Source organism: Bubalus kerabau, chromosome 10 (assembly GCF_029407905.1).
Source record: "Bubalus kerabau isolate K-KA32 ecotype Philippines breed swamp buffalo chromosome 10, PCC_UOA_SB_1v2, whole genome shotgun sequence".
Lineage (NCBI taxonomy): Eukaryota > Metazoa > Chordata > Mammalia > Artiodactyla > Bovidae > Bubalus > Bubalus kerabau.
In genome coordinates this window covers 86,231,258-86,255,741 of record NC_073633.1, presented here as the reverse complement: position 1 = coordinate 86,255,741, position 24,484 = coordinate 86,231,258, and the positions used below count along the sequence as shown (strand labels likewise).

At 52.4% G+C, this 24,484-nt stretch overlaps 1 protein-coding gene across 1 annotated transcript in view; it reads right to left on the bottom strand.

Annotated features, from left to right (window-relative positions):
• Positions 1-5,866: 5,866 nt before the first annotated feature.
• Positions 5,867-24,484, bottom strand: part of PLEKHD1 (pleckstrin homology and coiled-coil domain containing D1) — a 32,227-nt gene continuing 13,609 nt past the window's right edge. Inside the window, exons 2-13 of the mRNA XM_055538446.1 lie at positions 23,041-23,134; positions 22,630-22,719; positions 22,335-22,411; positions 21,394-21,485; positions 20,121-20,173; positions 13,653-13,747; positions 11,857-11,950; positions 10,205-10,383; positions 9,587-9,719; positions 9,044-9,188; positions 8,601-8,750; positions 5,867-8,293 (exon numbers count right to left, since the gene is read on the bottom strand). Of these exons, the coding sequence (XP_055394421.1) occupies positions 8,124-8,293; positions 8,601-8,750; positions 9,044-9,188; positions 9,587-9,719; positions 10,205-10,383; positions 11,857-11,950; positions 13,653-13,747; positions 20,121-20,173; positions 21,394-21,485; positions 22,335-22,411; positions 22,630-22,719; positions 23,041-23,134 (1,372 nt within the window). The 3' untranslated portion in view covers positions 5,867-8,123. The remainder of the gene's footprint in view (positions 8,294-8,600; positions 8,751-9,043; positions 9,189-9,586; positions 9,720-10,204; positions 10,384-11,856; positions 11,951-13,652; positions 13,748-20,120; positions 20,174-21,393; positions 21,486-22,334; positions 22,412-22,629; positions 22,720-23,040; positions 23,135-24,484) is intronic.

Genomic DNA, 24,484 nt, shown 5'->3' with positions numbered 1-24,484 from the left:
AAAACCTCCAAGGGCTCTAAGCAGCTTCATGAGATTTGGTTTTATCTCCTATATAATAAAGATACATAAATACAAAAAACATTTCAAACAGTGACATCAAAAGCTCCAGAGCCAGTAAGCAGTGAGACAACACCCCCCACCCCTACTCTGCTCCCACGCCCTGGATAGCAGCAGGCAGAGTGCTGGACAAGTTCCTCCCCCAGTGCTTGTGATGAGGTCTGTGCTCTGCGAGAGGAAAGGTTCTCCTTGTGTGTCACACCAGGGCCCATCCGTCCTAATTTTTGCCAGGCTAACAGAGCAGGTTGTCTGTTTATAACACGACTCTCAGTCCAGAGGCAGGTGTCAGATCCTCCAAGGCAAGCAAGGCAGAGAGTGTGAGCCCCAAATGCACGGAGCTGCCTCTGCAACTGCCGGACAGCTCCTGGAGCCCCCGTGGTCCAGCCCTGGCCTTTGGGCAGCCCTGATTCACTGCAACTTCCCTGCCTGATCATCACGTGTCACCCAGAGATAAAGCCATGGGACACACAGCATGCTGGACTGCACCGAAACGTGGGTGGCAGTGGTAGGCAGAATTCACCACAAGGGGATGGAGTTCATTAAGACCTCCTACCCCCAGGATCTGGGGGCTTGGAGTGCTTCCTGAACTTCACCTGAACTTCTTTCACCCAGCAGGATGGAGAGGGAAGCTCTTTTCTGGGTCAGAGAAGTTGGTAGCGATGAGTGGAAGCCCAGGTCTAGGGAAGGGAAGGGGAGATGAGATATGCAGAGAGTCAGGACAGCCAAACCTGCAGTGTTATACCACACCCATCCACACCCACATGGACGTTTGAACAACCAGTTTCTCCTAGTTGCTTTGGATGTCTGGGAGTGGGCCTGTTTCCAAGTGGCAAGAATGAACAGATACCACTATATCCTCTCCCTGGAGAAGGCAAGGGCACCCCACTCCAGTACTCTTGCCTGGAAAATCCCATGGGCGGAGGAGCCTGGGTGGGCTGCAGTCCATGGGGTCACAAAGAGTCAGACACAACCGAGCAACTTTTCACTTTTCACTTTCATGCATTGGAGAAGGAAATGGCAACCCACTCCAGTGTTCTTGCCTGGAGAATCCCAGGGACGGGGAAGCCTGGTGGGCTGCCGTCTATGGGGTCGCACAGAGTCGGACATGACTGAAGCGACTTAGCAGCAGCAGCAGCATATCCTCTCCCAAAGCCTTGCAAAGCACATGATTCACCTCTGTTCCCAGGGGTAGGGTGGGAGAATTCAGCATCTTTCCCCCCAGAGTTAAAGGCATAGGATTTCTGAGCTTGGAGAGCCTTTGCTGCATCCCAGGGGTCTGAGAAGCTTTGTCCTGGCTTAATGCAGAAGCACAAGGATCTCCAGGGACTGCTGAGAGCTCCTTTGTTTAGGGGTATTAAATTTTTTTTTAATTGGAGTACCATTGCTTCACAATGTTGTGTTAGCTTCTGCTGTACAGCAAAGTTAATCAGCTATGAAATGAAGTGTTAGTTTCTCAGTTGTGTCTGATTCTTTGTGACCCCATGGACTGTAGCCTGCCAGGCTCATCTGTCCAGGGGATTTTCCAGGCAAGAATACTGGAGTAGGCAACCATTCCCTTCTCCAAGGGAACTATATGTATACATACAGCCCCTCTTTTTTAGATTTCCTCCCCATTTAGGTCACAACAGAGCACTGAGTAGAGTTCCCTGAGCTATACAGTAGGTTCTCATCTGTTATCTATTTTACACACAGCAGTGTATGTTAACCCCAATCTCCCAGTTCATACCACACCCCCTTCCCCCTTCCCCCCTTGGTGTCCATTAAATTTGTTCTCTACATCTGTGTCTCTATTTCTGCTTTGTGAGTACATTCACCTGTACCATTATTCTAGATTCCACATATAAGTGATCTTATCTGATACTTGTTTTTCTCTTTCTGATTTTCTTAACTACCTTCCAATTAGACCAAATCTGACACACCCTGGGCTTGAGCAAGTTTCTGTTTCACCATCACAGTTCACTGTGGGCTCATGTGGATGGTACCTGAGCACCCACAGGCTGCCCAGGTCATGCTGGGCTGGGCAAGATAGGATGCATGGGCCCAAGAATGACATCCATTCAGAGACAGTGGTATCTGTTCATTCTTGCCACTTGGAAATAGGCCCACTTCCAGACATCCAAAGCAACTAGGAGAAATTGGTTCTTCAAACATCCACGTGGGTGTGGATGGGTGTGGTATAACACTGCAGGTTTGGCTGTCCTGACTCTCTGCATATCTCATCTCCCCTTCCCTTCCCTAGACCTGGGCTTCCACTCATCGCTACCAACTTCTCTGACCCAGAAAGGAGTTTCCCTCTCCATCCTGCTGGGTGAAAGACGTTCAGGTGAAGTTCAGGAAGCATTCCAAGCCCCCAGATCCTGGGGGTAGGAGGTCTTAATGAACTCCATCCCCTTGTGGTGAATTCTGCCTACCACTGCCACCCACGTTTCGGTGCAGTCCAGCATGCTGTGTGTCCCATGGCTTTATCTCTGGGTGACACGTGATGATCAGGCAGGGAAGTTGCAGTGAATCAGGGCTGCCCAAAGGCCAGGGCTGGACCACGGGGGCTCCAGGAGCTGTCAGTGATTCAGGCAGTGGGTCCTTCCCAGAGGCTGGGTCAGAGCCCAGGTGTTTTACAGGTCTCTTGCCTCACCTATTAACATCTTCCTGGGGAAAAGCACTAAAGCTAGAATGACCATGGCATTACCATCCGAACTGGGACACGTGTAACAGCAAAAGTGAAAGTCACATCCCACTGTTTGATACCCCATTCCATGGAATTCTCCAGGCCAGAATACTGGAGCGGGTAGCCTTTCCCTTCTCCAGGGGATCTTCCCAACCCAGGGATCGAACCCAGGTCTCCCACATTGCAGGCAGATTCTTTACCAGCTAAGCCACAAGAGAAGTCCAAGAATACTGGCGTAGGTAGCCTATGCCTTCTCCAGCAAATCTTCCCAACCCAGGAATCGAACTGGGGTCTCCTGCAGTGCAGGCAGATTCTTTACTAACTGAACTATCAGGGAAGCCCATAACAGCAAAAGGGGGAGTCATTAATAAACATGCTGGGAAACAACACATAAAGGGCTATGATGGGGCTTCCCTGGTAGCTCAGTGGTGGAGTCTGCTTGCCAATGCAGGAGACATGGGTTCGATCCCTGGTTCGGGAAGATCCCACATACCACGGAATAGGCCCATGTGCCACAACCATTGGGTCTGTGATCTAGAGCCCAAGAATCACAACTATTGAGCCCATATGCTGCGATTACTGAAGCCCATGACCCTAGAACCCACACTCCACAACAAGAGAAGCCACTGAAATGGGAAATCTGTGCCCCACAACTAGGAGCCCAAAGCCCTCGCAGCAACAAAGACCCAGCACAGCCAAAAGTACACAAATAAGTAAAATTATAATTCAAAAAGGGTTATAATGATAGCTCATTCATCCCCAGTGAGGGAATAAATCAAATAGGAGGAGATTCCAGTTATCACCATTTCTCACCCTCCCTTACATGATGCAGAACAAAACCATACACCTCTCCTCACCAGAACAGGTAAAAGGGTCCATCTCCAGTAGGGACACCCAAACGAGCAAATTGTCAAACTAGGTACCCTTTGCCTGCCTGAGGCTATTCCCATGGGAGCAGTCAGCTCTGTCCCTTCTGTCCGTGCTCAAGTCAGAAGAAAACCTGGTTGACAGCCTGGATGGGAGTGGGGTTTGCGGGAGAATGGATACATGTATATGTGTGGCTGAGTCCTTCGCTGTCCACCCGAAACTACCACATTGCTAATCAGCTATGTGCTGTGCTGTGCTTAGTCACTCAGTTGTGCCCGACTCTTTGAGACCCCACAGACTGCAGCCTGCCAGGTTCTTCTGTTCATGGGGATTCTCCAGGCAAGAATACTGGAGTGGGTTGCTATGCCCTCCCCCAGGGGAATCTTCCTAACCCAGGGATCGAACCCAGGTCTCCCGCCTTGCAGGTAGATTCTTTACCATCTGAGCCATCAGGGAAGCCCATGAATACTGGAGTGGGTAGCTACCAGGGAAGCCTGTTAATCAGCTATACCCCAGTACAAAATGTTTTTGGTGTTACAAAAAATAAAAATTAAGAGGCCTAGCATGCTGCAATTCATGGGGTCGCAGAGTCGGACACAACTGATCGACTGAACTGAACTGAACTGACTGAAGAAAAAAGAAAAGAAAATTCGGCTGACAGTCCTTGTTACATAGCGATGACCAGGACCTCATGGCAGGAACAAAGATTTTTGTTACTTATTAAGAAGCTGTGAAAGTGCTGCAGTCAATATGCCAGCAAATTTGGAAAACTCAGCAGTGGCCACAGGACTGGAAAAGGTCAGTTTTCATTCCAATCCCAAAGAAAGCCAATGCCAAAGAATGCTCAAACTACCGCACAATTGCACTCATCTCACACGCTAGTAAAGTAATGCTCAAAATTCTCCAAGCCAGGCTTCAGCAATACGTGAACCGTGAACTTCCTGATGTTCAAGCTGGTTTTAGAAAGGGCAGAGGAACCAGAGATCAAATTGCCAACATCTGCTGGATCATGGAAAAAGCAAGAGAGTTCCAGAAAAGCATCTATTTCTGCTTTATTGACTGTGCCAAAGCCTTTGACTGTGTGGATCACAATAAACTGTGGAAAATTCTGAAAGAGATGGGAATACCAGACCACCTGATCTGCCTCTTGAGACATTTGTATGCAGGTCAGGAAGCAACAGTTAGAACTGGACATGGAACAACAGACTGGTTCCAAATAGGAAAGGGAGTTCGTCAAGGCTGTATATTGTTACCCTGTTTATTTAACTTATATGCAGAGTACATCATGAGAAACGCTGGACTGGAAGAAACACAAGCTGGAATCAAGATTGCCGGGAGAAATATCAATAACCTCAGATATGCAGATGACACCACCCTTATGGCAGAAAGGGAAGAGGAACTAAAAAGCCTCTTGATGAAAGTGAAAGTGGAGAGTGAAAAAGTTGGCTTAAAGCTCAACATTCAGAAAACGAAGATCATGGCATCCAGTCCCATCACTTCATGGGAAATAGATGGGGAAACAGTGGAAACAGTGTCAGACTTTATTTTTCTGGGCTCCAAAATCACTGCAGATGGTGAATGCAGCCATGAAATTAAAAGATGCTTACTCCTTGGAAGGAAGGTTATGACCAACCTAGATAGCATATTCAAAAGCAGAGACATTACTTTGCCAACAAAGGTCCATCTAGTCAAGGCTATGGTTTTTCCTGTGGTCATGTATGGATGTGAGAGTTGGACTGTGAAGAAGGCTGAGCGCCGAAGAATTGATGCTTTTGAACTGTGGTGTTGGAGAAGACTCTTGAGAGTCCCTTGGACTGCAAGGAGATCCAACCAGTCCATTCTGAAGGAGATCAGCCCTGGGATTTCTTTGGAAGGAATGATGCTAAAGCTGAAACTCCAGTACTTTGGCCACCTCATGCAAAGCGTTGACTCATTGGAAAAGACTGATGCTGGGAGGGATTGGGGGCAAGAGGAGAAGGGGACAACAGAGGATGAGATGGCTGGATGGCATCACTGACTCGATGGATGAGTGAGTCTGAGTGAACTCCGGGAGGTGGTGATGGACAGGGAGGGCTGGCGTGCTGCAATTCATGGGGTCGCAAAGAGTCGGACATGACTGAGCAACTGATCTGAAGAAGCCACTCCCTGGAGGTGCAACCTTCCTCCTAAGTAGGGACTGCTGCTGCTGCTAAGTCGCTTCAGTCGTGTCCGACTCTGTGCGACCCCATAGACGGCAGCCCACCAGGCTCCGCCATCCCTGGGATTCTCTAGGCAAGAACACTGGAGTGGGTTGCCATTTCCTTCTCCAACGCATAAAAGTGAAAAGTGAAAGTGAAGTCGCTCAGTCGTGTCCGACTGTTAGCGACCCCATGGACTGCAGCCCACCAGGCTCCCCCGTCCATGGGATTTTCCAGGCACGAGTACTGGAGTGGGTGCCATCGCCTTCTCCATAAGTAGGGACACGTGGGTTTAAATGACCACAAGCAGGCAGTTCCGTAATTCCACATTCAGCCTGCAGGGGGCAACAGCTCTCTAGCAATTACCACAATGCGAGTGACTGCCGGAAACGCTTTTAATTGACCAAGGAATTGGGGTTTTGTTTTTGTAAAAAAAAAAAAAAAAAAATCAGATCAATATATTTCCAGTAAGTAATTTTTACCCCTACATATTGTCACATAGAGATGTTACTCTCTTTCTATTTACAGTGCTAGATACAGAGTAAGTTTTTAACAAATAAATACTTGTGGATTGATCAGTTGTTTGAAGAAAACCCAAACTTGCCTGAGGCATGGAAAGTACAGAGAGAGCTAGGAGGAAAGAAATTAGAAGTTGGTGAATATGCATGAAAAAGCACTTTCTTCTCTGGTTAATAGTTTGCCCAGGTGGGGAAGTGCATTTGAAAAATCTCTCTCCAAGAGCAAACCATTATTACTTTGGATTCTTTAAAAACAAAGAATAAAATAGTAATCTCGGTTGATAAATCGTCCTCATTTCAAAGTCTGTCTCGCATATGTGATGGATCAATGGGTTCCAGGTTTATGCAGGTTCCTAGGTGTTTAAATCTTTACATGGAGACTCAGGCCTTTCAGATGCATTGACTCTGAAACTCTTGCACCTCTGCTTCCACCTAGGCTTGGAAGAGACTGGTTGAGGCCCGCCTACCACGGAGAAGGGACCATTAAGGTTCGTTTCTCCGGCAGCCCTGACCGCAGAGCAGGGCAGCCCTCCTGGCCTTGGCTGGCCTAGCAGTAGACACGCCCGTGTTTTGAGTCAGTAACATTCCTTTCCCCACAAAGCAGGCCACAGGCCCCTGCCCTGCAGCCATTTGTCCACCTCTCCGACTCGGCTCCATTTTCTGAACAGCGGAGGATCAGCACCTTCAATACCACCAGCATCCCTGAGCACCCTGACCCCTGGGGACTCCTTTTGTGGAGAGGCTAAAAGACTCAGGCAGTTTGGGACAAAAGGCCCTGCCAGAGAGGACGCCAGGCAGAGGTCTGTCCATGAATGAGGGACACGCAGTTCTCAGCACCCCCCTGGAGGGCAGTGTCTCCCACAAAAGCTGCAGACGGATGTTCCAGCTTCACCCTTGATGACACTGGGCCAACCAGTGGCTGCAAGCCTTCTTCCAGGCCCAAGCCCCATCTTCCAGGGCTCGCAGTGGCAGTTGCATGGGGTAAAGCTTCTGCAGGGAGGAGGCAAGGTGATCCGAGTGGGGCAGCTGAGAGGGAGACCTCCGGGACCCCGCTGACCAGCTGAGCCACGACGGCCGAGGGAGCCGCCTCCCGGCCTGACTGGGAGTGGATGTTGCAGGAGCCGGGCCGCCTTCCTCCACTCCCTGACTTGCTTCCTGTCCTCTGGGGTAGACTTGAGCATGGCTGTTGGCTGCAGCTCTGGCCCAGGGCCCTCAGGACACATATGCGAGGGATTTGGGGGTGGGGGGGTAGTCAAGTCTTCCTCGAGGGTGCTGAGGCTGCAGGTGGGGGAGCTCACCTGAGGAGGGGAGTGAGCGAGCAGCCCCACAGCCAGGGACCCCCAGGAAAGGGGCCCGTGGAGACTGTGGCAGGCCATCAGCCCAGAAGCGCATCGGGCCCCTTTCTTCTCTCCCCCACAGTGTGGTCGACAGAAGGGGCCTTGACAGAGGGGTTCAAAAACCAAAGGAGGGCTGGGAAACCCTGGGGAAGCCAGGGTCAAGGAGGGTGGCAGAGTCACAGAGAGGTACAGGGCGCTTGACAGAGGGTCGTGGGCCCTGCCCACCCCATTCCCCTAGTCAGAAAAGTCTCTCCACACAATCAGGCCCCTCCTTCACTTTACCAGGCAGCACCCAGCTTGAGCCTGCACAGGCCTGGGCCTGGACGCAAGGGTAGGATCTGGGGTGAGGGGGATGGGGTGGCACCCCTGTCCTCTGAGGGTGAGGCTGCCCACCCCCCAGGTGGAGCTCTGGCAGAGAGGAACTGGGTGGAGTTAGGCCTCCCCCTGCCACGCCTCTGCCCCCAGTGAGGAAGGCCTTGGGGGGCCAGGGGTGGGGTGCCCATCACTTTCCCCCCCGGGGAAGCACAGAGGGGGCTCCAGGCTGCGTGGCCATGATGTGGTAGATGGACTCTCGGAAGCGCTGGTCCCTGCTGAGCCGCTTGGCTACCTCCTTCAGCTCTTCCATATTGTTGGCGTCCAGCTGGGAGGTCATAAAGGACTGGGACGGCTTCACTGGGGAGATGGTGGCCCCAGGGGCCTGGCCGTGAACAGCCTTCCCGCCACGGGGACACAGCCCTGTCCCCAACCCCGAGCCCGGCCCCACCCCACCCCCCTGCTCCCCATCCTCCTCATGCTGGTCCATGGGCTCCTGTGACCTTTGGGGAAGCCCAAGACTGGGGCCCCAAGGGCTCAGGCCACACTGTCTGACTTCAGGGCTGGGTCAGCCTCCCCACCTCCCCACCCTGCCTTCTTCCTGCCCATTATCACTAACAGCCCGTGAGCATCCCGCCCACTGGTGCCCAGGGGCTGCCACACCTACCGTCGTTCCAGGAGGTGCTGGACCGGCGCCGATGGAAGCGGCAGCTCTTTATGCGGCGAGTGGCCGCCTTGTGGATGTACACCGAGTTCTTCATGATGACCGGCATCTTGGCCTCCAGCTCCGCATTCCGGATACACTCTTCGAAGAACCCTGCAGCCACAGTTCCACTGCAACCTCCCTTCCCGGCTGCCCCTCCCCTTCCCAGGATCCTGGTGGGCTCCAGAGGGAAATACCCCGACCCCATCCTTTGGAAGATCAGAGTCACCTGCTGAAGGGGGAAGAAACACAGGCTTCCCTACCCCCGCCCCAGATCCAAGAGCCAAAGGCAGCCACGCCAAGAGCACGCCCGAAGGCAGGGCGTCTGGAGCAGAAACTCCATCCACGCTGGCCTGGACTGCCGTGCAGAGCTCTGGGGCTGGGCTGGTACCGAGGGCAGGGCTTACTCTTCAGGTGGCTCACGTCAGCCCGCATCCTCTCTTCCTTCTCCTTGTTCCGCACCTTGGAGTTGAGCCCTTGTTCCAGGCTTCGCAAGGCCCCTTCTGCCTCCCGCAGACGCCTCTCCAGGTCCATGCGGACCTTCACCTCAGCCTGAGGGCAGGGGCGAGGAGAGGGAAGTGGGTCCTGGGGCGGGGGAGGGGGGGGCAGCTGCCAGTCCCCGGGGAGCCTTCTCTGATCACCCCTGGCTCAAGTGGGCTTTCTTGCCTCCGGACTTGGATGGAAGCTACTGCGTTCTGCTTGGTGTCTTATGCCCTCCACCCAACGGCCCGGACTTGGCCCCTGCACTGGGCAGGTGTCTATAATGATGCCGCACAATGTGCGGGCAGGCTTCGCCTCAGGGCGGCTGCACTGCCCACGCCTGGCTGGTCAGATTGGCAGGGATAACTCAGGAAGTTGCCTGATGAGGGCAGGGATGTGAGGGAAGTAAGACTCCAGGGGATGGGAGGGCCCCACACCCCGAGCACCAGACGCTCCCAGTGACCCAGCACCTTGAGCTCACGCTCAGCCTGCTGCTTCTCCGCCGTCAGCTCCTGCAGCGAGTTTTGCAGTGCCTGGGACTGGCTGGAGTAGAACTCCCGCTCCTCCTCCAGGGCCCTGGAGCGCTCCTCATTCTCCTTCATCCTGCCCCCCCGGGGAGAGGCGCTCACTCAGGGCCCCACTTGCCAATGGGGCATCCGGTAAGAGGGTGGCTCCTGTGCAGGGGGCTGGCTAGAGAAACCCAGAGACCCTGCTTGGTGAGCCCCAGAGCTGGACTGGGTCCTGTCCCCCCGCCCCGATGGTAATGGGAGTGCTGTGGTCAGTGCAAGGAATCCTGGGTTCAGGTCTTGCTAGTTCTGTGAGCTCAGGAAGGTCCTGCAAGCCTCAGACTCCTCATCAGTAGAAAGCAGCTGGAAGGATCTGTCCAGCCTATTAGACGGTCCTAATGACTCACACCATTTCAAGTTAGCTTGGGATAGTGAAGGATTGCTTCCCACTTGCCTGGTGGGGAACCTGAGACCTAGGCAAAAGGAAGTGAGTGATCCATCAGATCAAGGCCAACCGGAACCCAAGGGCCCAGGTTCAAGGAAAGCTACCCCCGTGGGCTCAGGCCTTCAGGGCTCCCTCACCGCTTCTCTGCCAGGAGCTTCTCCTCCAAGAGTTGCTGCATCTTCTCCTCGATCTGCCTCAGGTTGCTATGGAGACCCCCGCTGGGAGGCGGCTGCTCGCTCTGATTGGCCAGCGTCTGCAGCTGGTTCTCATTCTCCTCCAGCATCTCTAGGGTTTTCTTCTTCTCTATGGAGAGCTCCTGGCATGAGGGAGGAAAGGAAGTGAAGCAGCCTAGGTCAGGTTCTCTGCCTTCACCTGCCTTTCAGTTCTGGCCAGTGAGGCCCTCCTTACTTAATCCTCTGAGGGACACTTGAAATGTCTTCATTCATCCCTTGAGGGAAAAGGTCAACTAGAGTCTCCCTCCTCCCACTGAGGCAAGGCTACTCCTCCATTGATGAAGTCAGGGAAAAGCCCAGCATGGCTTCCAGGGGAAACGGCACCTACTACAATGGGGACCCAAGGCTCAAGGGCGCCACGAGGTTCTGGGTGCTTGTTCCTCCAGGGACAAGTGAGGGAGTGTCTTGGGCTCATGTGAAAAACACCTAACAGGAACCAGCCCAAGAGCAGACTTAGACATTCTCCCCACTTATCAGACTGGGATCTTGTACTACTCAGAAACTCTGGAGTTGAAACTACCCATGAGAACCACCTCCTGTGATGTGGGACAGGGAAAGATGAACAAATGAAAGACACCCCTAACAAAGCCCCATCGGTCAAGGGAGAATAGAAACCTCGCAGTCTACAAGTCTTTCATTTTGTAACCATTGTAACCATCACGGATGTCCCACAACATGCCAGGCTCACTCGAGGCACTGGACTTGGAGGGACCTTAAGACACAATCTAGTGATGCCCACCATTGGAAAACAAAACCTCACATGTTAGGTGCTTTCAAAGACGCACTAAGTGCTGTGGGCCCAGGGCTCAGAGCAAATCCCTCCCCTAGAACAGTCAGGGAGGCTTGACTAAGGTGATACTCGGACTGAGTCTCAGAAGGATGAGAGCATTTTCCAGGCAGAGAAGAGGGTGGAGCACAGTCTGGGCAGAAGGAACAGTGTGGGCAAGGATGGGGAGGATGAAAGGCATGGCTTCCTGGGGGCACGTGTGGTCAGTGGTCTGAAGTTGGGGTTAGGATATCATGGTGCTGGGAGGGGCAGCAGGGGGAGAGGGGACAGGAGGGGACCAGAGGCTGGGACGGGAGTGGGCACTTGGCCGTGCTAAAGTGTTTGCACTCTTTGCTTTGCACATGCCACCTCCTCCTCCCTCACAACTTCTGGGGAATCAAATGGATTTTCCCTCCTGCTCAATGTCACCCCGGAGCAGCTAAGTGAATGAGTCACAGGAAGGAAGCGGTGGGTCACCCTGCCCCCCTCCCTAATCAATCCTCCATCTGGTGTAAAAATATAAGCACTGAAGACAGTGATTTCTTAAGGCCATAGTCACCATAAAGGCAAACTTGAATTTGCCCTTCTGGGTCCTGCTTTGGGCCTCATGTGTTGGCTGGAGTTCCCAATGGTCCACAGAGATGAGACCCTTTAGATCAGTACCCCTTCAGGCCCTGTTTTCCTTGCAGATAACCATCTAGAGAAACATTGTTGGAAAAAAACTGCATCATGTGGCCCAACCGACCAGCCTGCCTCCTTCCAGGCAACCAGCCCGCCTAGGGCCCCTCACCTCCAGAGTCTTCTGTAAGGACTCTGTGAAGTGTCTTAGCTCCTTTTTCTCTTGCTCCACACCCTTGAGGCATCTTGCAGTCAGCTCAAGCTCCCTGTGGGGACAGAAGGCAGGGTATGGCAGTGCCCACCCCTCCCAGCCCCGTTGTGGCTTCCGCCACACCTCTCTGTATGGCTCAGAGGGCTCTCTGAAGGCCAGCTCCTCACATGGCTGGGTCCTGCCAGCGGCTATAGGAGCCCTGGGCTGAACGAAGGAGATTCCAGCCAAGTGAGGCTTAAGTCCCCTGCTCCAGGTACACAGGAATCTGTCAGAGTAAATCCAAGGCCACCCCAAGGGCAGAGAGGAGAGCTGGAGAAATGAAAGCCTCACTCCCTGTCTTCCCAGGACAGCTCTTGCTAGAACCTACTCACCTTGACATGGGATGTGGCTGAGGCCCTTCTCTGGGGTGACAAACTCCTTGCTGCTATTTTAATAAGCCTGGGTCCCCTTCCCCTTGCTTGGGATGTTTTTCCTTTCTGCCCAGTTTTCAAACTCCTACCACCCCTCAAGGCCCAGCTCAATCTAACCTGTTGAAGCCCACAGGGATCACACATATATCTTAATTCCTATAACACAGGGAGTCTGTGCTACGCCTCTGAGCACCTGTTTGCACATTATGGGAAGTATTGTTGATATTTCCTGGGTGTGAGTCTGGTTTTCCCAACCAGATCCTCAAGGGAGGAGATGTATCTTCCATTCCAGGATCTGGCACAATTATGGAAGTATTACATCCAGGTACTTCCAGAATTAGCTGGCTATTAGCTGGTGAGTTTCTCTGAGCTTCTTCTGCCCCAAAAGACATGCCCAGTGACTTTCTTTAATAAGGGTGTTACAAGAAAAATATCCTTCTGGGTTATCACTGATAATCAGTGGTGGTGATGGTGGAGGCTACAACCAAAACCACCTACGGTACCCAGAGCAGTTGTCTCCAAGTTCATGGGTCGACTGCATCAGAATGACCCGGAAAACTTTTTAAAATATAGATTTCTGGGTTCTACTTTCAGCAGATTCTATTAATAATCCTCCTGGGTGTGTTGTTTAGTTGCTCAGTTGTGTCTGACTCCTTGCGACCCCATGGACTTAGTCCACAAGGCTCCTCTGTCCTTGGGATTTTTTCAGGCAAGAGTACTGGAGTGGGTTGCCATTTCCTCCTCCAGGGGATCTTCCCGACCCAGGGATCGAACCTGTGTCTCCTATGTCTCCTGCATTGCAGGCAGATTCTTTACCTGCTGAACCATGGGGGAAGCCCTAATAATCCTCTTAGATGATTATAATGTACAATTGGGTTTGCAAACCATACACAGTTAAAAAAAAAAAAAAATTCCCAAGGGACAGGCATCATTAGCCAGAACGTGAAGAAACCGTGCAGAAAAGACAGGGAATGTTGGGTCGGGTCTTGGCCAGGGGCACCTCCAGACCAGCCTGTCCTGTCTGCCCTGGGGTAAGGGAGGTGTGACCCAGCAGGAGGGGCTCGCTGCTGGTGGGGATGTCTGGCTGCACCTGCCCATGCCTCACACTCCCCTGGGCAGAAGTGACCCCTTGGTGTGGGGTCTATGGGTTTTTCTAGGCCTCCCAAGGCCTGGAGCTTTGGGGGGCCTAGAAAAAGGACGCTGGACGGGTCCAAACTAAGTCACTGACCAGTGAGGATCTCCTGAGGGGAGGCCTCACCAGCCTGGCGGGGCACACAGATCCTACACGTCCTAGCCTGGGCGCACCCTCCTCTCCCTACCCCCGCCCCACCAGGGCACCACAGCCACCTCTTGATCTGTTCCTGCTCCATCCTCAGCTCCTGTACCACCTCCTCAAACTGCTGCTTCTCAGCCTCCAGCACCTGGTTCAGGCGCTCAAGAGCCTGGAGAGAATCAGAGAGGAAGAAAAGAGTCAGAGACAGCAAAGCAGCCATGGGGTCAGGAATCCCCGCTCTAACCCAGAGGACACCCTGGGATTCAGTACAATCGGTACCAGACTTAGAATTAAGCCCTGAGGAGTCCTGATCCCACTCAGTGATACACAGTCTCAGTGAAACCAAGATCTGTGATGCACTGGGCTCATTTACAACACCCTTCACAAAAGAATATATATACAGACACATAATTGAATCACTTTTGTTGTACGCCCAACACTAAAACAACATTGTAAATCAATTATACTTCAATAAAAATATTAACAATCAACAAACAAAATGAAACAAAAACACACTTAGCATGCTGAGGGCAGGGTTTAGAAATTATCCCAACATTAGTTCTTACGACTGGCGTGCATGCATCCTAGGTCATGTCAGACCTCTCTGTAACCTGCCAGGCTCCTCTGTCCCTGGGATTCTCCAGGCAAGAGTACTGGAGTGGGTTGCCATACCCTCCTCCAGGGAATCTTCCCCACCCAGGGATTGAACTGGTGTCTCTTAGCCTCCTGTATTGGCAGGTGGGTTCTTTACCACTGGCACCACCTGGGAAGCCCTCTTATGACTGGATGTTTGGTAAAGAATCTGCTAATGCAGGAGATATAAGATACATGGGTTCAATCACTGGGTTGGGAAGCTCCCCTGGAGAAGGAAATGGCAACCCATTCCAGTATTTTTGCCTGGAAAATCCCATGGACAGAGGAGCCTTGTGGGCTACAGTCCATGGGGTTGCAAAGAGTTGGACACAGCTGAGCATCTGAGCATTCTACAACATACTAGGATAATTTTAGATGTCCGCTCTGCTGGGCAGCTCCAGTCACTCGCACCCTAAGCTGTGTTGGCTGACCTCCAAGCCCTGGAGTGAAATGTGTGGGTGTACGTTTCCATTCAAGATCTCTGGAGTGGCATTTGTTACAAGTGACTAAGAAAAGCCATTCTCAACCCCAAGGTCACAGAATAAAGACTTCTTCTCAAGGCATCCAGGAAACAATGAGCATTGGTGGCAGCTTCCCCTGGACTCACCCCCAAGGGAACAGGTGAGGCAGAAAGCCCAGGACTAGCTGACCCAGGGAACCAGACCAGTTCCTTCAAATCTGCTGGCAGGCACAAGTGTTTTCCCAGCAAGCAGGTGCTTCCCCAGGGGACCTGTATTCCCAGGGTTCAGTAACAGGTAGTATTGGTGGGTACACGTCAAGCCAAGGGTGGTTAGAAGCATTTTGTGACAACTGCTTTGTTCCTCCACATATTACGCTGTGGGACGATATTATTTCTAGATGCACATTCTCTGTTATCTTCTAGTTCTGAATTACGCCCTCATTTTTCACCCAGAGGCTTTGTTCTCAAGGATAATGCAAACCCCGCCAGGGAGGTCGGTGGGGGGCAGGGCGCTGCCTATAAGGGGAAATTGCCCTTGGCTTTGAGGAGAATCAGAGAAGGAATAAAATCCAAGGAAAGGGAAGAGTCCGATTCCAAACCCTATGTCCTTCACCCCTAAGCTTCTTACCCAAAAAGTTGCTATTTTTTCCCCTGATAATTATTACTGGCATTTTGGGTGTGGCTCATAAGTGGTCATCCCTGGGGCTGCTCACAGGGCTCTGATGTCCTCGTGGAACACTGCACAGCCGCAGTCCACCTGTAAAAGTTGGTGGGGGCCTATGGGCCTGGCCGAGGCCAGTGGAACGTGAACAGAAGTGTGTCCCTCCAAGCAGATGCCTTTTACAGACAGGGCGTGACACGCTGTGTTCCCTTCCCTGCCACGGCAGCCAGTGCCGCCGCTCACAGTGGCGCTTCCATGAGCCTGGGCTCCCCAAGCGAGGAGGCGTGGAGCAGAGCCCCGGCTGAGCCTGTAGGTGAGTGAGAAATAGACCTTTGCCCTTCGATACCACTAATATTTTGGGGTTGTGTGTGATGGCAGTGGACACAGCCACATGCAGACATAATATAAATACATTTAAAATTTTATTCTTGTAGACCTCCCTCTTTTTAATCCAAGAAGAGCTCAGAGCTTCAAAAAGTTGCAAAGCCTCTATTTTCATACATTCTCAGTAGCTGACATATGGTATTGTGAATGACAATAAACATTGATGTGGCCTCAGATTCGTATTTCCTCTCTCTCTCTGGTGGCCTCTACCTGCTGCGGCAGGACTGTTACAGGCTAGAGGCATCCCTGGGCTTAGACCTGAGAAGTCACAAGGGCACTTGGCTCTTATGGGCACCTGGCTTTTGCTGCTTCAGAACAGATCAGATAGGACCTGACTGGAGGACACCCTCCCATGGTCTCAGCCTCTTGGCCTGGAGAGACCCCTTTTTCCAATACCTCCACTTGCAAATAGTTCCCTTTACTTACTGTTACTCTGTGATATCTTTTTATAATTGAAAATGAGAGAAAGTAAATTATTAAAACCCCATGGAAATGTCCATACGCTGCTGATGGGAGTGTCAATAGGTACATGTTTTTAAAAAGCAGTTTGGCCATATGCATCAGAAGGTCTAAAAGTTCTTGCCCTTTGAGTCAGTAATTCCACCTACAGGAATCTATCCTAGGGAAATAATTAGAAAAGTAGACCAAGATTTATATACAAAGATGTTCACTGTGGCATAATTTATAATAGTGAAAACAGCTTAGATGTCCAAAAGTAGAAGATTAATGAACATCACAATCAGTGCTTGGTCATTAAAACTGATGTTTTCAAGAAATGTTGAATGACATGGAAAATTGCTGAAGGTATAGTGTTAATGAAGGTAAAATGAAAGATATCATGAAAAAGCCCATAAAACTGAGTATCTAATATGACACTATTAGGTTTAAAATATATATAAGAATAATCTACAGGAACAAAGACAAAGGAAAAATGCTGAATTCACAGTAATTCTCTGTGGAGTTGTAGGGTTAAAGGTAAAACTTGTTTTCTTCTTCACGTTTTCTAAGTTTTCTACAAAGAGCATGATTTCTACCATTCTGGGGGAAAGAGCAAAAAGAAAGAGAATCTTCTTCCTGGATGCTCACTTCTTTCCCATCTTCCATTTCATCCAGATGATTCTTAAATGCTGTCCAAGTGTAGCCTAAGAATGCTGACTGGAGTGGCACACACAGTCTATAAGCCTGAAGCAGCTAGAAGCTCCTGTTCATGCAGCCCAAGATGGCACGAGTCTTTGAGGCCCCCCTGCCACAGGCTGCGGTCAGCTAAGACCCACAGCAGCTCAAGTCTTCGTCCACCACATCATACACCTATCAGTGACTGTTGGACTTACTTAAGTTGCCAAAGTATGAGGTTGGAAAGAAGTCGGTAGAAAGCAGATTCCAGTTCCATGGAAAGAAGAGCTTTCAAATAATGGAACAATAATGCAAAGGACACCTCCAAAGCTGCCCGTGGCAGAATCACGATCAACACCCATCAGGGAGGTCACCTGAGAGTCTCACCTGAAAGGGAGAGGTCCTTTCCAGCTCCAAGAGTCTGAGTTCTGACTGGGAGCACTCACAGGCAAGATCCCTGCCTGAAGGGTCCTGGGCATTTCTGATTTCCCGTGTGCCTGCCCACATGCAAGGTTGAGCTCTCACAGTTCAATCAGAAGAGGGAAGGCAGGACAGCTGCCCTCCCCCAGGGGATAAGGGTGATTGACCATGCCCAAAGGAGCCAGGGACACCTGAGGGACCTGTGCCCAAGGAAGGGCATTGTCTTCCGGAGAAACGCAGAACATTGTTTTATTTTGTTTTTGTCTGCACCATGTGGCAGGCGGAACTTCACGGACCAGAGATCGAACCCACGCCCTTTGCAATGAAAGCACAGAACCTTAACTACTGGACCACTGGGGAAGTCCTAAAGGCATTATCTTCTGATCTTAGGGCAGAAGAGCCCAGGACGGTGCCCTTTGAACTCTCAGCTCGTGCCCCTTGAGTTCCTGGCCCTTTCTACCATGCGGAGGATGTCAGAGCTACACGATCACACAGCACCCGTCGGCCCAGGCCTTACCAGTCCACAAAGCACCCTCTGCCTTCTGTTTCAATGAGCCCCACAGCAACCTGGGAGCCAGCCAGGCACAGCCATCACTCTTACTGGGGCAACACAGAGGCAAACGTGCCCACGGCCACACAGCTAGTGATAGATTGGTACCAGACCCTGCGTCTCCTTTGAAACCAAACACCTCTTAAAGATCAGAGAATCTTCAACTTATCACTGGGCCAGGGTACCACATGCCTTTCTAAGTGGCCCAAGCAAGGCACTCCCAGAGCATCTCTGTGACCTGGATGCAGATGGGAAAGGAGACGGGGGGCAGGTGGATCCATAATACAGATGAACAAGGCAACGGAGGGAAACCCTGGACAGCATGACTCAGGGGGTTCTATTCTCCATCTAGAGCACACCGCTGCCCCGGAAATGTGAACTTGAACACACTCCTCTCCCTCCTGCCAGCCCGGGGCAGCCTTCACCGGGGCACCAGCTGGACTCAAGTGAGTCTCACTCACATTTTGTACCTAAAACCCGGGAAATTCACAGCTGGCCGGCCTCCCTCCTTCAGCGTGCTAGGGCTTTAAGCGAGGCCTGTGAGCAGTGGGTCTCTGCTGGCCTCATTTCCTGGCTAAAGACCTAGATAGAGTGTCTAAATTTTCCTCGGGCTGACTGCTGCCCCAGATTTAGCCTCTCTGATGGATAAGTCTGTCTCCCCCTGCCAGTGGCTGTATCTGTCACTCCATCCCATCCCCTGGCTTCCTAAATTACCTGCCTTTAAGTTGCTGACAATCTACCCCGTCTCACTTCTCAAAATGTACAGAACAGGCAAAAGAAAATGCCCACACTCTAATACAGGAGGGATCCATTTGAGAGCCTGATCCTAGGGGCCCACATGTAGCTGGGGGGAGAAGGCTCAATGCTGTCACCACGCCAATCCTCAAATCCATGCGATCCTAATAAAAATCCTCAGATTTCCTTCGCTGGTTGGTTGGTTGGGTTTTTGTAATTAACAAAATGACACTGAAGTCCAGCTGGAAGAAAAAAATGGGTGAGAATATCTGATAACATTTTGAAAGAAGAAAAATGAGGGTGGACTGTCCTACTGGTTAAAAATCAAGATGCAATGTAAAATTATAAGAATTAAAAATATTAAGTCATTCCACAGCATTATCAAGCGCCCTTCCTAGGTCAGGTACTCTGAGAGGCCCCAGCAGTATTCAGGGTCCAACAGCGCCGTGAGGCTGCTTCTTTTTTTTTTTTTCCCCGTGATATGCTTCTTGACTGTCAGGTCTGTTCCCAAGCCCAGGGAGGGTGGTTGGGAAGGGCGAGAGGTTTGTGAGAATCAAGTCAGAGAAGCAGGCACTGAGCCCAGCCCTGAACTTGCTTGGGAGAGATAAGCAACAGGAACCAGGCAAAGAGAAATGGACTAAATCAGGCCCTCCTTCTGTGGGTGTGCTGGGGCATGCCACTCTGTGGCTTGGACCTCAGGCAGTTCAATTGTAGAATGGACTCACAGTTAACGATTGTAATACTAACAAACACATATGTTCATTAAGCATGTACTCTGTGCTAAGCACTTTACATATCACATCTCACTTAATCCTCAAAACATACCTGATAAGATGGGTTCTATTATTATCCCCATTTTTCTCATAAGTCTATTAATGTTCAGAGAGGCGGAGTAACTTGCTCAAGGTCACACAGTCAGAGGCAGTGAAGGTCCAATCCAGACACAGGCAGCCTGGCTCCAAGTCAGCACTGATAACCACTACCCTACCCTGCCCTTCATGACTCCTCAGAACAGGCAAGGCCCAGGGCTTCATGGAGATCCCAAATAGTGTGGACTTCAGCAGCCCTGGTCTTCAAACGAGGTAAGGGTCTCCTTCACCCCACAGGCTGCCTCCAGCCAATGCTTGGCCTCCTTAAAACCTGTGTGTTAACATTTAGAGGATGAAGGAACCTCTGATATTTTCCAACCCAGTCACCTTTATGGGACCAGAAGTCCCTCTGGATGAAAAAGGCCACCTCATCCTCCTGTGAATATCAGTAGTGACAAGAAGCTCATTGCCTCCTGACACAGCTTATAAAATGTCTGAATGGCTCTTTCTTTAGAAAGTGAACACCTACTCTTTTGACTTTCCTCCCCGGGGGTTGGTAAGGAGAAACACGCTTCTTGTCAAAAAGCAACAGCAAGTCCCAAGCACTGTCATCTCAGTGGCTTCCCTGCTCTGCCCATCTGATTTCCCAGCAGGTTGTCTGGGAATCCGTCTCCCCTACACCCTTCCCTAATGCTAGGAACATGGGTCAGCGCACAGCGGCTGTGAAAGGGCCCACAGAGCGGGAGGCGGTGGGGAGTGGCCTCAACGTGCCCCTACCTCTCTCTGCTCCCTCTGAAGGCAGAGTTCTTCGGTCTCTTCCATCAGTTTGTCTGCCAAAGCAAACATACACACTCTCATGAGATGCTCACTGCAGATCCAGTCCTGAGGGGTCACTGCCTCAGGGGTCACGCCTCCATTGCCCCCAGCTCCTTCCAAGGATGAGGTTGGCACTGTTGGCCCCAAGGCCAGCCGGGGGTGGCCACTGAGGGCCCAGGAGGGGCCAGCTCCTGGGGCTGCAAACTCTGTGCTGGCCTGCTCTGCTACCCTCCTCTCCTGGCAATGACCCCACATTGTATATTCACAAGAAAATGACATCTCATCTTTGAAGCTCAAGTGCATCTCTGCACCCCCATTGTGCTGTTAACCTTTGCACTGATGTCTGGCTAGTGAGGCAAGGCAGGTCCTGGGGGCAGAGGGTGTCTAGAGCAGGCAGAGGGGAGTCGGTGCTCCGGTCCCCACATGTTTAAGGAGGCAGTAAGGGAGAGGGTCGCAGGCAAAGGACCAACCTCCCAGACTTACTGTCTTCTTTCTCAAACAGAGCATGCCTACCAGCTAATCTCGTTGGAAAAGACCCTGATGCTGGGAAGAATTGAGGGTAGGAAGAGAAGGGGGCAACAGAGGATGAGATGGTTGCATGGCATCACCTACTCAATGGACATGAGTTTGAGCAAACTCCAGGAGAGAGTCAAGTACAGGGAAGACTGGCGTGCTGCAGTCCATGGCATGCTGCTGCCCATGAGGTCTCAAAGTGTCAGACCCAACTTAACAACTGGACAACAACCACCACTAGCCAATCAGGGGCACATGGGCTTAGAACCTTAAAGAGGGTTGGGGGTGAGAACTGGGGTCTGGGGGCAACATCCTCTCCATTTGTGGGGCCCTTGCTGCACAATGGACACAGGTGTTTCTAGGCATTTCCACCACCTCTAAAAGTTGGGGGCTAATTTTGTCTCCAGGTTAAGGGTGAGGAAACTGAGGCTTAAGATGAGCTGCCTAAAGATCCACACAGCTGATGGATAAATGACAAAGCTGGGTCCAGAGCTCAGGCTCCTAACCACTAGGCTCTCCTACCTCCTGTCATGCCGACCCAGAGGACTTGTATCATGCCATATACTCCCCCAGGCTCTGGGCTGGTCTCCAGCTCCTTGGAGCCTGCTGAACCCCTACCCAAGACACGCTCCCTCAGTCCTGCGCCAAACCTTGGGCTGCAGCCCCTGGCCCTGAAATGCTATCACCAGAGAGCCTGTTTGCAGCCCATCCCTCAGCCAACCTAAATACTCCTGCTTCTCCTTGGCCAACTGCAGCCCCTGGGCCTCCAGGCTCTTGATCATGGCTTCTCCCAGCTGGGCATTCTTCCAAGTCCTGGGGAGGGAGGGCAGATGGAACAGGAGAGAAGAGGAAGACACACACAACTGTTAAAACAGAAGGCTGGAGGAGAAAGAGAATGTGCAGAGCGTGTCCTCGTCATCCTTTCTCCCCAGAATCCCGGCCGCACCCACCCTGGGCCCCGTGACTCTGGGCGTGCCACCAGCATCAATCCACTACAGTCCCCGGAGGCTGGCCCAGGCTGCAAAGTGGGCCACCGGAGGCTGGGCCAAGAGCACTTTGGGAGCAGGAAAGAGATTGCTTCCTGGGCTGCTTTCTAGACCGCTGAACGCCCACCACCTGCCACAAGGCCTGGCCCAGGGCACCACTCAGAATCATCTGTGGAACCAAAAGCACAGCCCACCACAAACAGGCAGGGGCTGAGACAGGGGTCTGTGTGCAAATAGGCTGTGTCGGGCTGGAGGTTTCTGTACCTGAGCTCTCATCTGCAAACCACTGGTCTGTGCTAGGATTAACTTAGGGCCTGGGGAGATGGGATGGGTGTCAGGAGGCTGCCAAGTTCTCAATAGTGACACTGGATTTGCTCCCGAGAGTAGGAGACAAATGGTGTCTACGTATGCCACCTGTGACTCTAAACAAGCAAAGCTCACTTTGCTCGAATCTTATTTAGAAGCCTCCCCAAAGATGCTTAAATCTGGTCCATCTCCACTCCCCACACAAACCAGCTCCCCCCAGCCCTGTGCTCCCCACCCTGCCCTCTCCCAGGGTGTCTCCGTGCCCACCAGGATCCCAGTCGAGAGGCAGGGAGGTCAGGGTTGGCTCAGCCCACACTTTTTCCCCTTCCAGACTGTCAGGCTGCCCCCCTTCCTGCCCAGGTGCACTTACACCTTCCCAGACTCCTGCAGCATCTCCAGCCACTGGGTCTGCTCAAACTCCGACTCAGCGGCCAGCAAGATGGTCCCCTGCCAGGAAGAGAAGACACAGGTGTGCCTGAGAGGAGCCACCCCAGGAGCCACCACTCAGCCTCTGCAGGCCTGCTCCATGCTCTCACCCATGTCCCCAAGTCACTGACACTCTTCTCAGGCCAGCCCACTGGAGGGGATGCCCCCAGGGAGCCTGGGGTCCCAGGGAATCTGCTCTGTTCCTGCGGAGCCCAGGCCAAGTGGAGAGCCTTACTCACGTGGAAATCCTGGTGGGAGATTTTCATGGCGTAGGGCATGCTGGGCTCTTCCTTGGCCTCCACCAGGCAGCCGCCCAGAGGGATGACACCCTGAGAAAGAACCAGGAGAGTGGCCCCCATTCCCCACCCAGCCCAGGTCACCAAAGGCCTCTGGGAGCCTCAGCCAATATCCAGGTGTTGCTAAAGGCTCGAGGCTAGAAGCCAGACCAGAACTCTCCCAGAGGGACACAGGAGGGACACAGCCTGGGAGGGGGCCAGGGTGGCTTGTGCGCCCACCGCCCCCCACCCCCCAACAAAGACTCTCTGTGGGACCTGAGCAAGACACCGGAGAGCATCCTCCCCTCAGAGGATACCGTCCCCTGTTGTTCCCACTGGGCCCTCCCGACTGTGCCCTGGGGAGAGGCCCCTCACCTTGGGATGGATATTGAAGTATTTATTGGTTTCAAAGCTCTTTTTTTCACTCTCAGAGTAGTAAAGAAGGAAGCTCTCTTTGATGATGCAAAACCTATAGTGGGTGGTGGGGAGGAGGGGCAAACAGAAGGGAAGGGGTGAGGTTTCTCGAGATGACAAGAGCACCCTTGGGGCATCTGTGCTCACGTGGGGAGCCCACAAGGACACTGCGCAGACTCATCCTTGCCAACTCACGTGCCACATCCAGGCAAAGTCCTCAGCTGGCCAGCCCCCTGCCAACAGGCAGCCCACCCTCACACCAGTGGACGAGCAGAAGTGGGAGGCCCACAGGCAGCCTCCACAGCTGGCTCCTCCAGCCGCCGAGCCGCCCCCTTTGGCACAGGGGGGTATCTGTGGTCCTTCCCCTCAGGTACCTTCAGCCCTGTGAGTCTACCCCAGGAGGGGCAGGAGAAGGGCTGGAGGACCCACAGTTCCAAAGTGGGTCTTTTGACAAGTGGTCTTGAAGACTGGCAATCAAATGGCACGTGGGTACCAGGCTGGTGAGGCCAGGCCTGCAGTCTACATGCGACACCTGCATTGCCTCTGGTCTTGGATGTTCCAAGGCCTCCTTTCTGGGCCCTGGGGCTAACTTAGGGCTTCCCTGGTGGCTCAGACAGTAAGGAATCCACCTCCAATGCAGGAGATGTGGGTTCGATCCATGGGTCAGGAAAATCTCCTGGGGAATGGAATGGCTACCCACTCCAGTATTCTCGCCTGGAGAATCCCATGGACAGAGGAGCCTGGCGGGCTGCAGTCCATGGGGTCGCAAAGAGTCAGACACGACTGAGTGACTAACACTTTCACTTTGGGATCTCTAGGCCCTTGGTGCTTTCTGACTTTGATGCCCACAGGCGGAGCTCTTGCATCCACCCAGGGGACTCTCTCAGGACTGATGACTAGATAAGACACCAGGAGAAGATCCAGTTGGACCTGAGAGCCCAGAGTGGTAGCTCCATCCTCCTGGGGCAGCTGCTAATGCTGCTGTTGGAGCCATGGGACTAGGGGGAGCTAGAAACACCACTCAGATGGGCTCATGGCGGCCAACAGCATGACTCTCCCCTGCTCTGAGTTCAGTGACATCATACCGGTAGCTGATATCAGTCAGAGTGGGAATATTTACACCATGGAAATCATCAAATGCTACAAAACATCAAGGGCTCCACCCCACCCCACCCCCAAGACAGCAAGTGGTTAAACATTCACGGGCACAGCCCTGGTTGGACCCACCCTCTTGGGAGGGACTCAAAAAGGGGCTGGTGAATCTCTGAAGGTGCTACCAGCCATGGGGACCCTCCTGAGGCCACAGCTACAGTGGGAGGGTCGCTGTGATTGCCGGCAGCTGCTGTCTCACCTCCCCCAGGGAAGGAGCTCAGCTCTGTCCACCCCACCCCACCCCACCCATGCT